A 13,117-nucleotide genomic window follows, 5' to 3' on the forward strand; every position below is an offset into this window, starting at 1 on the left:
GCTATATCCTCGATAATAGGATTTAGAGCTGGAAGTAGCTTTACAGTTCCACTAGGCCAGTCTTGGCCCAGGAACCTGGCCCAGAGAGGTTAAGTGATTTTGATGGTAGTAGACTCTCCTGTAGAGGGAACCTGGACCTTCTGACTCGAAATGCAGTGTTTTGTTCTCATGCCTCTTAGAATCATAGGATTTTAGAGATAGAAGACCCTTTTGCATCATGCAGTCGGATTACCTGATTCTAAGGATGGTTTAAGGGACTTGTCTAAAGGGAGTGGCAGAGCCAGGATTTGAACCCAGATCTTGTTTTCATTATTGTACTAAGTTATTCCTTTGATAATCAATTCAGTATTAAAGTGTTAATGGCTGATAAAAGCTCAGTGTTTAATTGAATTTTTTCTCAGTGGTTTTCAGGACTGACCAATGGTGGGGATTTAAGGCATTCAGGTAGGCCAGGGAGGGGAAATTTTGAGGCACTTGGGGTCATCAAATATATTCTATAATAGGTGTCTGTTTATAGATCTAACTTGGTGAGATTTTTAAGAGCTGAAAATCACCTTATTTTAGCATTTGGGTTTCATGTTTGCTGCATCCCGACCCAAGGTCAGTCTCTCATCCTGTTTTCCCTTTCTGTTCTCTTGCCACACAGATATCTCCCAAATTATAGTCCATTATCCTATACTTCTTCAGCCTCCTGGTTCTTCTCTACAGAGCACTGGTCATTAGGCAAAGCCTTGCTGTTGCAGATCTAGATGTGGCTGGAAGACATGCACAATCTCCAATATCTGGTGGCTTATTTCTCACTTTGTACCTTGGCTAGTCTTGTGTGTGGTTGCCCAGGTCCAACTCCAGGTCCTTCCTTTCTTCCCTCTTCATCCCTATGGGCCGTGCTCATGTTAGGGGAGATCAGATTGATTTGACTCCTTGGTCTTGGCTCTTGGTCAAAATATGCTGGCGAAAGGAGATTAGATTTGTAGTCAGATTTAGGTTAAAGAAGGGTGATTGACCTAGAGGTTAGTTGATGACTGGGCAGGCTCCCAAAGATGGATGATATGGAGAAATGAAGGTTCTGGTTGATGGCAGCATTAGGTCTTGGGATGTTCTACAGTGGATCAGATCAGATTGACACCATAGTGGAATCAGTCTGATCTTTCTCCAAGCATTAAAAAAAGGAATTAATGTGTGTGTGTGTGTGTGTGTGTGTGTATGTGTGTGTATACACATGTGTATGTGTGTGTATATATAATATGTATGTATATATATGTGTATATCTACCTGTATCTATAAATATATCTGAGTTTAATTGTAGTCTTCTGAGGGAAGAGGGAGGAAGAAGGGGGAAAAAAGAACAAAGTAAAAACTGCACAGCAGAGAACAAAAGAGAACTTGCAAGGAAGCAAAGAAAAGATGGACAGCTCTCAACACAATGTGTAGTATTTATTATATAGGCTTTCTTGAAATGGAAATTTATTGCTGTTATTTTGAATCCTCTCATGTTCTGCTGTGCACATGGCAGTGCTTTTTTTTTTCTTTTCTTATTTCCTATTATTTTAGTTTTAGTATTTAAGTTTGTTTCTTTTTTCTTTTCTTATTTTGTATTAAGTTTGAAATAAAAAGGAGTTGAGCAAGCAAAGATTGCGTGGGATATCTGGGTCAGTAATATACCTGATGATTAGGGAATGAGGGCGACCAAACACTCATTCTTGCTGCCAGTTTTTTTGTCCCAGCCCTAGAACGTGGGGGATGACATGCATCCAGGATCTTGTACTTGACTCCAGATCTAGCCTGATCTAGTCTCAGGCTCTGAGGGTCCAAGGTGTGGTGTTGGTGAGAGACTTGGTGTCTGAGGCACTGGCCCTATACAGGATCATGGTGGTGAGGGGCCTCATGTCTGACTTATAGGTGGCTGAATTGGTGGTACTTTACACACTTGTTTACTAGAACAGAGTATAAATAATATCTTGACATGTGGTGGTTACATGTAGGGGTAAGGAGGACTACAAATACAGTTTCTGGGTTTGGAGGAGCTGGGATGGAGGTCCCAGTCTAGTAATGGTGAAGAGCATAGCAGGATCTGAGGCAACCCCCTTCTACTTGGATGCTTGGTGGTTATTGAGTGTTGAGGAATTATTTTATGAGACTAATGGCAGATACCAGGTAGAGTAGATGCCACCTTCATATGCGGTAGCCCACTGCCATCTCCCTGGCCCCATCTGTCAGACCAGTTGATGGGAACAAAAAGCTTGAGGCTTGATTAGTTTTCTCAGTTTTTGTGATACGTAGCAGAGTAGGAACCATCTTTACACATAGCACTAGATTCAGGGCACAAGAGAACTTCCCATCCAATCTCTGAGAAAGATTGAAGCTGATTCCCTACTTTCTGGGTACAGAAATAGCACAGAGAGGAATAGGTCCTAGTCAGAGCCTGGTATAAGAGGCAGCCCTGTTGGACCCAGCACATGATTATCTTTCCACCTTTGGTTGTTGCTGTCATTTCTTTGCACCTATTTCAAACATCTATAAATGTTAACAACTTTAATATTTCATTTCTTGTTTCTGAATTCTGAGAGAGAGAGAGAGAGAGAGAGAGAGAGAGAGAAATTGTGTGTGTGATGCAATGCTTTTCATGATGATAGCCCATGTTCCTATAGTTCTTTAAATTTTACAAGCAATTCATAGCAGTCCTATGAGATACTGTGCCATCCTTATCTCTCTCCATTGATCTATTTATTTGACTTCTTACAAATAAATTTTGTTGGTGCCTTTTGTTTTTTTTTTTTTTACCATAGTCATTTCTAGACTGTCTCCCCTCTCCTAATCAGCTTACTTTTCCCCTCAATAACCCAATTCTCTTTTATTTTCAGTTCTGAATTCTCTTCCTCCCCAACACCCTCCCAGCTATCGGGAAGGCAGGAAGAAAAAGAAACATTACAAATATGTATAGTCATGCAAAATAAATTCCCACATTAGCTGTGTCCAAAAAAAGAAAGAGAAGAAAATATGCTTCTGTCTGCACTCTTGAGTCCATTACTTCTCTATCTGGAGATGGGTGCCATGTTTTATTGTGAGTCCTCTGGAGTTGTGGTTTAGTCATTGTGTTAATCAGCACTCCTAAGTCTTTTAAAGTTGATTACCTTTACGGTATTGTTGTGTATAAATTGTTCTCCTTGTTTTCCTTACTTGCATCAGTTCACAGAAGTCTTTCCAGTTTTTTCTGAAACCACCCCTCCATTATTTCTTAGAGCACGATAGTATTCTGTCATATTCATATAGCATAACTTGTTTAGCTATTTCCCAGTTAATAGCATCATGCCATTTTAGAAGGCTCAAAGAGGTTATGTGGTTTATCTGGGCTCACACAGCTGGTAAATGTCAGTTGGAATTTGAATCCAGTTCTTTCCACACTGTTTATTCATAAGCGATAATGAATATTCGTAAAGAAAGGTCATTGGAAACATGGAAAAAAGAAAACTGTCTTGTCTCAGAATTTTAAGCTGTTTTGTATAGCTGCTGCGTTTTAGACTTGGTTTGGCCAATCCTCATTTAAGCTGCTAGGCTGAAGTGTTTGGGCTCCTTAAGGCCTCCAGAAAGATTAGAAGATTTGGGTTCGTGTGCTGTGTTTGCCACTGGCTAACACTATGAAAAGCTCTTCCTCCCTTTGGGTGTTCTTTCTCATTTATAAAATGAGGAGGTTAGAATAGGTGATTTCTGATTTCCAGCTCCAGACTCTGTATCTTCTCTTCTTACCAGATGGTTTTTGAATTTGCCCTCCAGCATACTCATAGGTCTATTTTTTATAATACCAGTCTCATTATCAGATGATCTTTAAGCTCTTATGACTATGTGATGGGGATTTGATGTTCTTCCCTTCAAATGGGGGGGGGATGAAAAAGAAGAAGAATGACTAGGTGCCTATGGAAGTAGAGGTCGTCATCATCTCTGCTCAGCCACTATCTGGGCCTCAGTTTCCCCTCTGTAAATTGAAGAGTTTGAACTAGATGATCTTGCTATCTCTGGATCCCACTAACCTTTTATCTTCCCAAATCAGAATAATCCCTTTTGACTCTGTGGCCATCCCCAAAGATTACCCTCCCGTTTTCTGACAGGAGTGTACTATTTTCTTTTCTTTTTCTTATTTTTTTTTTCATTTTTAGCCTAGAACCCTCAGTTTCACAAGAAACTCAAAAAGAGTTCCAAATTATCTCTCCCTTCCTCTCTTCTCCGCCTCCCCCCCAAGATGGCATGTAATCTGACATAGGTTCTACATATACCTTCGCGTTAAACTTATTTACACAATAGTCAAGAAGAATCATAACCAATGGAATGAATCATGAGAAAGAAGAAACAAAACCAAAAAGGAAGGAAAAAAAAGAGCAAATAGTTTGCCTCAATCTGCATTCAGACTCCATAATTCTTTCTCTGGACGTGCATAACTTTTTCCATCATGAGTTTTTTGAAGCTATCTTTGAACCTTGTATTGATGAGAAGAGGCAAGTCTATTACATGTATCTGTAATCGTATATAATGTTCTACTCTCCTCACTCAGCATCAGTTCATGTAAGTCTTTCCAGGTTATAATGAAGTCAGTCTGTCTGCTCCTCATTTCTTATAGCACAATAGTATTCAATTACGTTCATATACCACGACTTGTTTAGCCATTCCCCAATTGATGGGCATCCCCTTGATTTCTAATTCTTTGCCACCACAAAAAGAGCTGCTATAAATATTTTTGTACATCCTGGTCCATTTACCACTTGTGTGATCTTTTTGGGATATACCCTAGAAGTGGTATTGCTGGGTCAAAGGGCATGCACATGCTGGATCAGTTCACAACTCCACCAACAATGTAACAATGTTCCAATTTTCCTGCATCCTCTCCAGCATTTATGATTTTCCTGTTTTGTCATATTAGCCAATCTGGTGGGACAGATGTTGTACCCTAAGAGTTGTTTTGATTTGCATTTCTCTAATCAGTAGTGATTTAGAGCATTTTTCCATATGCCCACAGATATCTTTAATTTCTTCCTCTGAAAACTGCCTGTTCATATACCCTTTGATCATTTCTCAATTGTGAAATGACTGAGTATACTATATTTTCTTACAGAAGGACAAATTCTGTGTGTATGAGGAATATTGCAGCAATCATGAGAAGGCTTTGAGACTCCTGATGGAACTGAACAAGATACCTGCCATCCGAGCCTTTCTCTTGGTATGTAAACTTGTGCTTTGCTCCCTTTCCCTCACACTAATGGGGCTCCCTTGACACTCTCAGGGCACCCTGGGTAGGATGGGGCTTGTCTTGTGCTTGTGTGCTGTCCAAAGGCAACACAGATAATATGGAATTGGATAGCCTCCATATGGTAGAGTAGGCAGATCTCCAAGGTACCAGGCTATAGAAGTCAAGTTGAAGGAACATCTAAATCTCTGGAATGGAAGCTCCCAGAGAGCAAGTACTTTCATTTTTGTCTTTGTGTCCCCGGTCCCTGAATAATTGCTTTTGATTAATCAAATGATTGATTGCACTGATGATAGCTCCCTTCAGATATTTGAAGGGCTTTCACATGACAGAGTAATTAAATGTGTTCTGCTTGGCCCCAGAAGGCAGAACTCAGATTATTTTGTAGAAGATTTCATTTAATATTAGGAAGAGCATCTGAATAATTAGATCTGTTCAACAGTGGCTAACCTTGAGAGCCAGTGAGTTCCGTATCACTAGAAGTATTAGAACAGAAATTGCTTGATCACATAAGGATGTTGTAGACAGGTTTCCTGCTCATATAGGGCTTGGACATCTGAGATTCTTTCTAATTCTGAGATTTGTTTGTTGTTTTTTGTTTCTCTGAATATCTTCCTTTCTTCTTCTCCCCCTCCCATGTCTTTGGAGAGAAGTCCCCTGAAGTACAGTGAGGCCTGAAAAAATAATCTGGATTTCTGGGTTCTTTTCAGGGGAGGAAATGGGAGGGGCAGTAGCGTTTTACTCCCCCCCTTCCTCATGACCCATCATTCCTGAGCATTGAATTGGCTCATTTTGGGGAGGTTACCCCTTCAGGCCACACACTTCTAGAGGAGTCCACGCATGGACACCTAGCCCATTTTAGACAAAAATAGAGTGAGGTCCATATGGCTCAGGATTTAAGGAGCATTTATTGTGGAGTTTGGTTTGACTTCAGCCTGAAAGAGCTCCTTTGGTGAAATAGCCCTTTGAAATGGGGGCCCCATGGGACAGCTAGGGGTCTGTTTTTCTTGTGTCCTCCTGCCAAGGGTCATGATTCTCTGAGGCACTATTGGTCCCCTTTTTCTTTCCCTTGGGAATCCGGATGTTAGTTGGGATCATGTCCATGTGGGAGGAGAACAGTGCTAGCCTCACAGCTCTCTTTACTTTGCCTTTCTCCTTGAGGCTTCCATGCCAGCCCTCACTACCATTTGCCAAATGGCAGCTTGGGGCAGAAATCTGAAGGGGGCAAAGAGGGGAGCTGGGGAAGATTGTGCATCCTCAAGGGGGAACTGAAGCCTAAGCCATCTGTTGAGTCTTCATGGGCCTCCTGGCTTCTCTCCTACCTCTTCCCATAACTTGATGTACTGAAAGAACCCTGGATTTGAAATCGGAAAATGTGGGTTGTAATCCTGGCTTTTCTATTTAATATTTGAGTGACCCTGGCTGACTCTCTAGTTTTCTTACCTGAAAAATGAGATGGTTAGACTATATGATGTTTATGGTCCCTTCTGATTCTCAGTCTTACAGAATTATTATTGCTTTAATGGCATAAAATGGAATTACAACTCAAAAGGCAAGGTGATCATCTCTGGCTTTTGGGGCAAGATTCCCTAAATTTCTTTAAGCTAGGAAGATCCCCTCTCTGCCCAGCTGCTGTAAAATCCTCCCTGATTCTCCTTCCCCCTTGCAACCCTGCTTTGAGCTGGCGTCATAGGAGCCATTTGGAACAAGTGTTGTTCCTTCAGCACAAAGCCCTTGCTGTCCAGCCAGGGTCTGCCCCAGCATTCCACAGCTGCTGTAACCTCAAGGGCAGGGTGCCCTGGACCCGACGGGATCAGAGGGTCCTTATTGGGTGACGTAATTGAACCTAATACAAGTAGTTGTCCCTGTTTTGTTGTAGAATTTTAGACTATCAGATCTGGTAGGGACTTAATAGCAGAATGTAAAGTATCAGTGCTGGATGGGTTCTTAGAAAATAGAATGCCAGAACTGGAAGGGACCTTAGAACACACAATATTTGAGCTGGAAGGGACTTTAGAATATGCAGTGTTGGAACTGTGTCCTGGTTACTATAGAAAGAGCATTGGAGTGGTTGAAATCCCACTTTTGATGCTATCTGCATTTAACCTTGTTAGGCCTTGATTTCCTCTACTATAAAAATTGTGGGGTTGGTTTTTTGGGGAGCAATTTGGAACTGTGCCCAAAAGGGTATAAAATTGTGCATGCCCTATGACCCAGCAGTACCACTACTAGGTCTGTATCCCAAAGAGATCAAAGAAAAGGGACCTGTTTGTACAAAAATATTTATAGGAGTGCTTTTTGTGGTGGCAAAAATTTGGAAATTGATTGGGATCGAGGAATTGAAAGGATGCACATCAATTAGGGAATGGTTGAATAAGTTGTGTTTTATGATAGTTATAGAAAACTATTGTGCTATAAGAAACGACAGGCAGGATGGTTTAAGAAAAACCTGGGAAGACTTAAATGAACAGATACAAAATGAAGTGAGCAGAACCAGGAGAACATTGTATACAGTTAACAGCAACATTGTGTGATGATCAACTGTGAATGAGTTAGCTCTTCTCAGAAAAACAATGATCCAAGACAGTTGCAAAGGATGTATGATGGAAAATGCTACCTGCCTCCAGAGAAAGAACTGGTGGAGTCCGAATGTAGATGAAAAAGCATACTATTGAAATTTTCTTTATTTTTCTTATTTGTTTGTTTTTGGTCTGTGTTCTTTTTTTCAGCATGGCTAATATGGCAATATGTTTTGCATGACTGCACATATCAAAGTGCTTGCCTTCTCGAAAAGGGAGAAGGGACCTTGGAAATCAAAAATTATTAAAAAATGAATGTTAAAAATTGCTTTTACATGAATTCAGAAAATCTAAAATAAAAGGATTATTTAAAGAAATTTAAAAAATGAGGGGATTGGAACTAGATAGCCTCAAAGGTCCTTTCCATTTGTACATCTGTGATTCTTGAAGGGATCTTAGACCTTACTGTGGTATTAGAGCAGGAAAGAGCTTCAAAACACAGATTGTAAGAGCTGGAAAGGGATATTAGAATCTTAGGACAGAGTGAGAATCATGATGTCTTTTTATTTGATTGCAGAGTTGTATGCTTTTAGGCGGCCGAAAGACTACAGACATCCCTTTGGAGGGGTACCTGCTGACCCCGATTCAGAGGATTTGCAAGTACCCTCTGCTTCTCAAGGTAGTGTGTAAATCTTTGCTCTTCCCTTGCCTTACCAGGCCCTGGTACCTTTTGTAGTCCTGGAATACCATGGGGTGCCAGATAGACTGGAGAGATGTCGACTAGACAGGAGTTGGGGATGGGGGGTGGTAAACATGGCAGTGGGAATTGGTTCTTGTAGAACAGTTAGGTCATAAATATCTCTTAGATTCAGTGTCTTCTCCTTGTCTGTTTGTCCATGAACATCTCTGTGCATGGGGAAGGGGATTGGGTTTTGCTGACCTAGGGTCATTAGGCTCTTCCCCCATTCCTGGAATGAATTTCTTTCCCACCTCTACTTAGAATCCTTAGTTTTTCCTTAAAAACCACTCAAATGCTGCTGCATATAAGGCCTTTCCTCATTCCTCTAGCTGCTTGTGCCTAGAATTTCTTGGATATGTTGGGTATACACTTGTATGCAGGGATATTCTGGAACCAGCTTGTACTGGCTAGGAAGAGACGATCTGTAAATGCTGCTGATCAGAGCTTGATATATTATTGTTTTGTTGATTGTTGAGACTTTAGAAAGTGATGAAAAAATGTGAATAATGCAGATTAAACTTAGAAGTGTGTCTTGGGCAAATTTTTCTTTTTCATAGAGCTGGTTGTTAAACATTTAGCAGCACAGCCCTGCTTCTATATGTCCCTGTTGTTTCCCTCAAGGGAATGTAATCTACTTGATGGCAGGGTATCCCTAGCACTTAGTAGTGTTCCTGGCGCCTAGTAGCTCCTTAATAAATCACTGATTGATGATGCACAGGCGATTCCTGTTCCGGTAGGAATTGGACTAGCTGTTGCCTTAGGGTTCTTTCAGCCCTGCCATTCTCATATTCTGAGTGACTATGAGAGCCTGAGAACTGCCTGGCAGGAAAGTTGGGCAAACAGCCCACAGGAAGCAGCGATTAAGCCTTGGGGTCGGTTTGCATTCTTGACAAAGCGCCTCCTCGATGTTTATAGTGTCCAGCTTCCCCTCAGTTGCTGCTTCCTTGATTTCTCAGCCTCCAGCTGTGTTTATTGAAGACCAGAGGGCCAGGCATCATGCCCTGGACTTCGGGGAGAACCTTGGGGAGACACGGTGTTCTCCGCTCTGGATGGATCTGTTCAGGGCGCCCCTGCTTCTGGCTGTCACACGCAGAGCTGTTGCATGAGAGAGCTGTTGGCGCTGTGGGGGATTTCATCTTTTTAAAATTCTTGGGCTTTTTTGTAACATTTTCCAATTGTGGGTCAAAGGCCATTCCTTCAGCTTGAATCAGCAAAGCCCAAAGTCTGTTGATGATGCAGCTGGAGGTCAGGAGACCTATCCCTTTGTGCACTAGCAGTGTGACCTTGAGGAAGTCAGTTTCCTACTCTGGGTCTCAGTTTCCTCCTTTGCACATTGAGGACGTTGGATTAGATGATTTTGAAATGCTTTTGTAGGTGTGGCATTCTGATTCCCTCACTACCCCGCCCCGCCGGGGGGGGCCCCCCCCACTTCTTTCCAGTGGATTGCTGGGGTGATTTCTCTTCCCTGGGTCTCAGTTTATTTATCTGTACAATTGTGCCTCAGTTTCCTTATATAAAAAATGAGAAGCAGGGCCTAGGGGAGATGATCTCTTCCAGCCCTACCCCTCAGTTTCTTCGTTCTTGGCCCTTCTTGTCTAAGGCAGGCAGCCAAGGTCGAGGAGAGTGGGTGGCTGAGAGGGAACAGACAAAGCAAAAAGTGGAGGAATGACAGCCTTCTGGGGAAAAGCCAGAAAGTCTTCACTTTAATATTGCCCAAGAATAGACTGTGTGGTCTATTTTGGCTGGATAATCCAGGGTTTCTATAATAAGAGATTAGTAGTTTCTCACTCTGTTGAAGCCTCCCATCTACTTTTCAAATAAAATTTCTCAGGTTAGGTGTTTATTTGTCTGTTCCTCTGGTAGGAAGCTCTAACCTAGGTAGGTCATTTAATTGACTGTTAGAGCTGGAAGCGACCTTAGTGCATAGAGTGTCAGGGTTGACAGGGACCTTAGAACAAGGAACACAGAATAGTAGAGTTGGAAGAGACCTTGGAACACATGGTCTTAGAGATGAATGGAAACTTAGCATTTCAAATGTCTGGAATGGCAGGATCTCTAGAACGAATAACAGCCTGGAAGGGACCTTCAGCCACAGAGCGTTAGAGCCATATGGCATCTCTAAGCTGGAGAGGCAGCTAGGCATTGCAGTGACTGGGATTCTAGACTTGGAGTCAGGAAGAAATAAATGCAGATCCATCCTCAGGTGCTTAATAATTGGGTGACCCTAGACAAATCATTTCAACACTTTCTGCCTCAGTTTCCGCATTTGTGAAATGAGGATTGATTAGTACCTACCTCTTAGGGATACCATAAAGATAAAATGTAAAGTACTCTGTTATTGTTGTCTGAATGGGGCTTTAGAACATACAACAGAACTGCTTAAAGGTAGCTATATTGTCACCCTGGGCAAATAGTTTAGCCTTGGTTTCCTCACCTGCAAAATGAGGATAATAGTTGCACCTACCTCACACGGTTCTTGTCGGTGAAATGAGAGAAGATTTGTGAAGTTCTTAGCGAGTACTAGATGCTCAATAAGGGCTTATTTCTTTCCTTCCTTCATCATCCTGTGGGATTCTTGTCCCGTTCTTTCTTCAGATCTTTCAGCAAGAATGTCAGATGAGCCAAAGGCCTAACTCTTTGTTTTATTATCTATACCTGGGTGACACTTGGGTTGTTGCCTCATTAGACTCTGAGTAGGGACAGTTTTTTACCTTTCTTTATATTCCCACTCCCTACCATGGAGCCTGGCATATATAATAAATGCTTGTTGACGTGTTTCCGTGCTCTCTATACTTGGCCTGACCCATCTGTTTTGCCCGTTGTAATTTTGTTTATGATGTGTTTTCCACCACTTTTTACACTCGAGATTTATTTCTTACTCTTACATTGGTAATATGCTTTTGCTTGCTTACTCCCTCCCCAAGTCTTTCTATTGCTCTTGGATCACCTGAAGTTTACATTCGTCTGAGACTGTGGTATTTTGTGATTTGAAGCCAAATAACACACTGTTGGAATATTGGAGTTAAAGAAATAGGGTTTTGCTCTGGGGAACAACTTGAGATCATTGGATGCACTATGCAGTTTCCCAAATATGATTAAATCCTTCCTGGTATCATCTTTGTCCTGAACTCTGTATTCATCTCCTTGGTCATTAGCAATCCCTACCCAAAATATGCATGCTGATGGATTAGGCTTTCCATTTCACTGAATTATATACTCTGCATGTTTCACTCACTTTATTTCTTCAATGTGACTTCTGAACTGATTTTTTTGAATGATCTAGAATTTACTTGAAAGATTATAATGTTTTGGTACAGTGTTGAATACATAGAAGGCACATGGGCATTTATAAATCATTATCAAATGGGGGAATGGGTCTCAGTGAATTCAGCCTAATGTCCTAGGTAAAGAAGAGTTTATCTCGCCATCTCACAATCTCACCATCCATGAGGAATCCTTTTATTTGAAATTTTAAATATGTGTAGCATGTTCTCCATGACATTGACTTACACGATATTGGTTATTGATTCAAGTTATTTTTTTGTGTGGGAAATACTTCATTTGAAGGAAGCATTTATGGCTTCATTTTCCTCTACTGAGTCAATTTTTTAAAAATCAACCAATCACAGATGCAGTAGGATGTTATAATTTCTGTATCTCTTTATCAACTGTGTAATTATGAAAATGTGGCCTGGTTTAGGAAATGAAAGCCTATTTATTTCATTCTTGTGTTTTCCTTCCAACATGATGAGTTCAGAGACAAAGAGATAAATTCTAAAGAATTTATAGTGAAGAGAAAGCAGGCATATATGTAGTTATCATTTCATCTGCCTTAAATTTGTTAATATTGCTATTTGTACAAAAGTACAAAGTGTATGTGTCTTGGCCATTTTCATCTGAAAAAGATCTTGAAAGTCTGAATCAGAAAAGCTAATGTGATAGCGGGTTACTCATTAAGAGGGAAGGATGGTCTCACTAAGCATGGGGCCTGGAGTGGCAGGTGCTTGCTAAATGCCTGTTGATAGAATAACTAACTGACTGACCAAGTTGATGACAATGCACTTAAAAATTGTACTCTTCCTGTTTATCTAGGATATTGTATTCAGTTCTGGGTACCACATTTTAGGAAGGCCATTTATGATCTGGAAAACATACAGAAAAGGGTGAATTGGATAGTTAAGATCTTTCCATAAAAGGATCTGTTAAACGAATTGGAGAGATTTGGCTTGGAGAAGATAGTGGGTGACGTGAGAGTTGACTTCATGTATTTGCAGGATTGCCATGGGGAAGAGAGATTAGGCTTGTTTTGCTTGGGTCCAAAGGGTACATCTTGGATCTTCAAGTAGTAGGTAAATATTGTGGAAGCAAATGTAAGCTTGATGTAAAAAAAAACAAAAACAAACTTCTTTTAAATTAGAGCTATCCAAAGAGTGAAATGAGTCAGATTAGATGGGAAGTATGATCTCCTTTACTGTAGGTTTTGAAACAAAAGCTGAATGAACAATTGTTGGGTTTGTTATGAAGGGATTCTCACTCAGATGTGCTTTGGAGTTGATAGCATCTGAAGCTTCTTATATGCTTATGTGGTCTTTTCTTTTCTTTTGGAATCTTCTTTTTGAACTATTT

The 13,117-nt window shown here is 40.9% G+C and overlaps 1 protein-coding gene across 1 annotated transcript in view; it reads left to right on the plus strand.

Annotated features, from left to right (window-relative positions):
• PREX1 (phosphatidylinositol-3,4,5-trisphosphate dependent Rac exchange factor 1) overlaps positions 1–13,117 on the plus strand; it is a 230,121-nt gene that overhangs the window by 96,937 nt on the left and 120,067 nt on the right. Inside the window, exons 4-5 of the mRNA XM_036749156.1 lie at positions 5,102–5,206; positions 8,330–8,431. Coding sequence (XP_036605051.1) covers positions 5,102–5,206; positions 8,330–8,431 — 207 coding nt within the window. The remainder of the gene's footprint in view (positions 1–5,101; positions 5,207–8,329; positions 8,432–13,117) is intronic.

This window comes from Trichosurus vulpecula, chromosome 3 (genome assembly GCF_011100635.1).
Source record: "Trichosurus vulpecula isolate mTriVul1 chromosome 3, mTriVul1.pri, whole genome shotgun sequence".
Lineage (NCBI taxonomy): Eukaryota > Metazoa > Chordata > Mammalia > Diprotodontia > Phalangeridae > Trichosurus > Trichosurus vulpecula.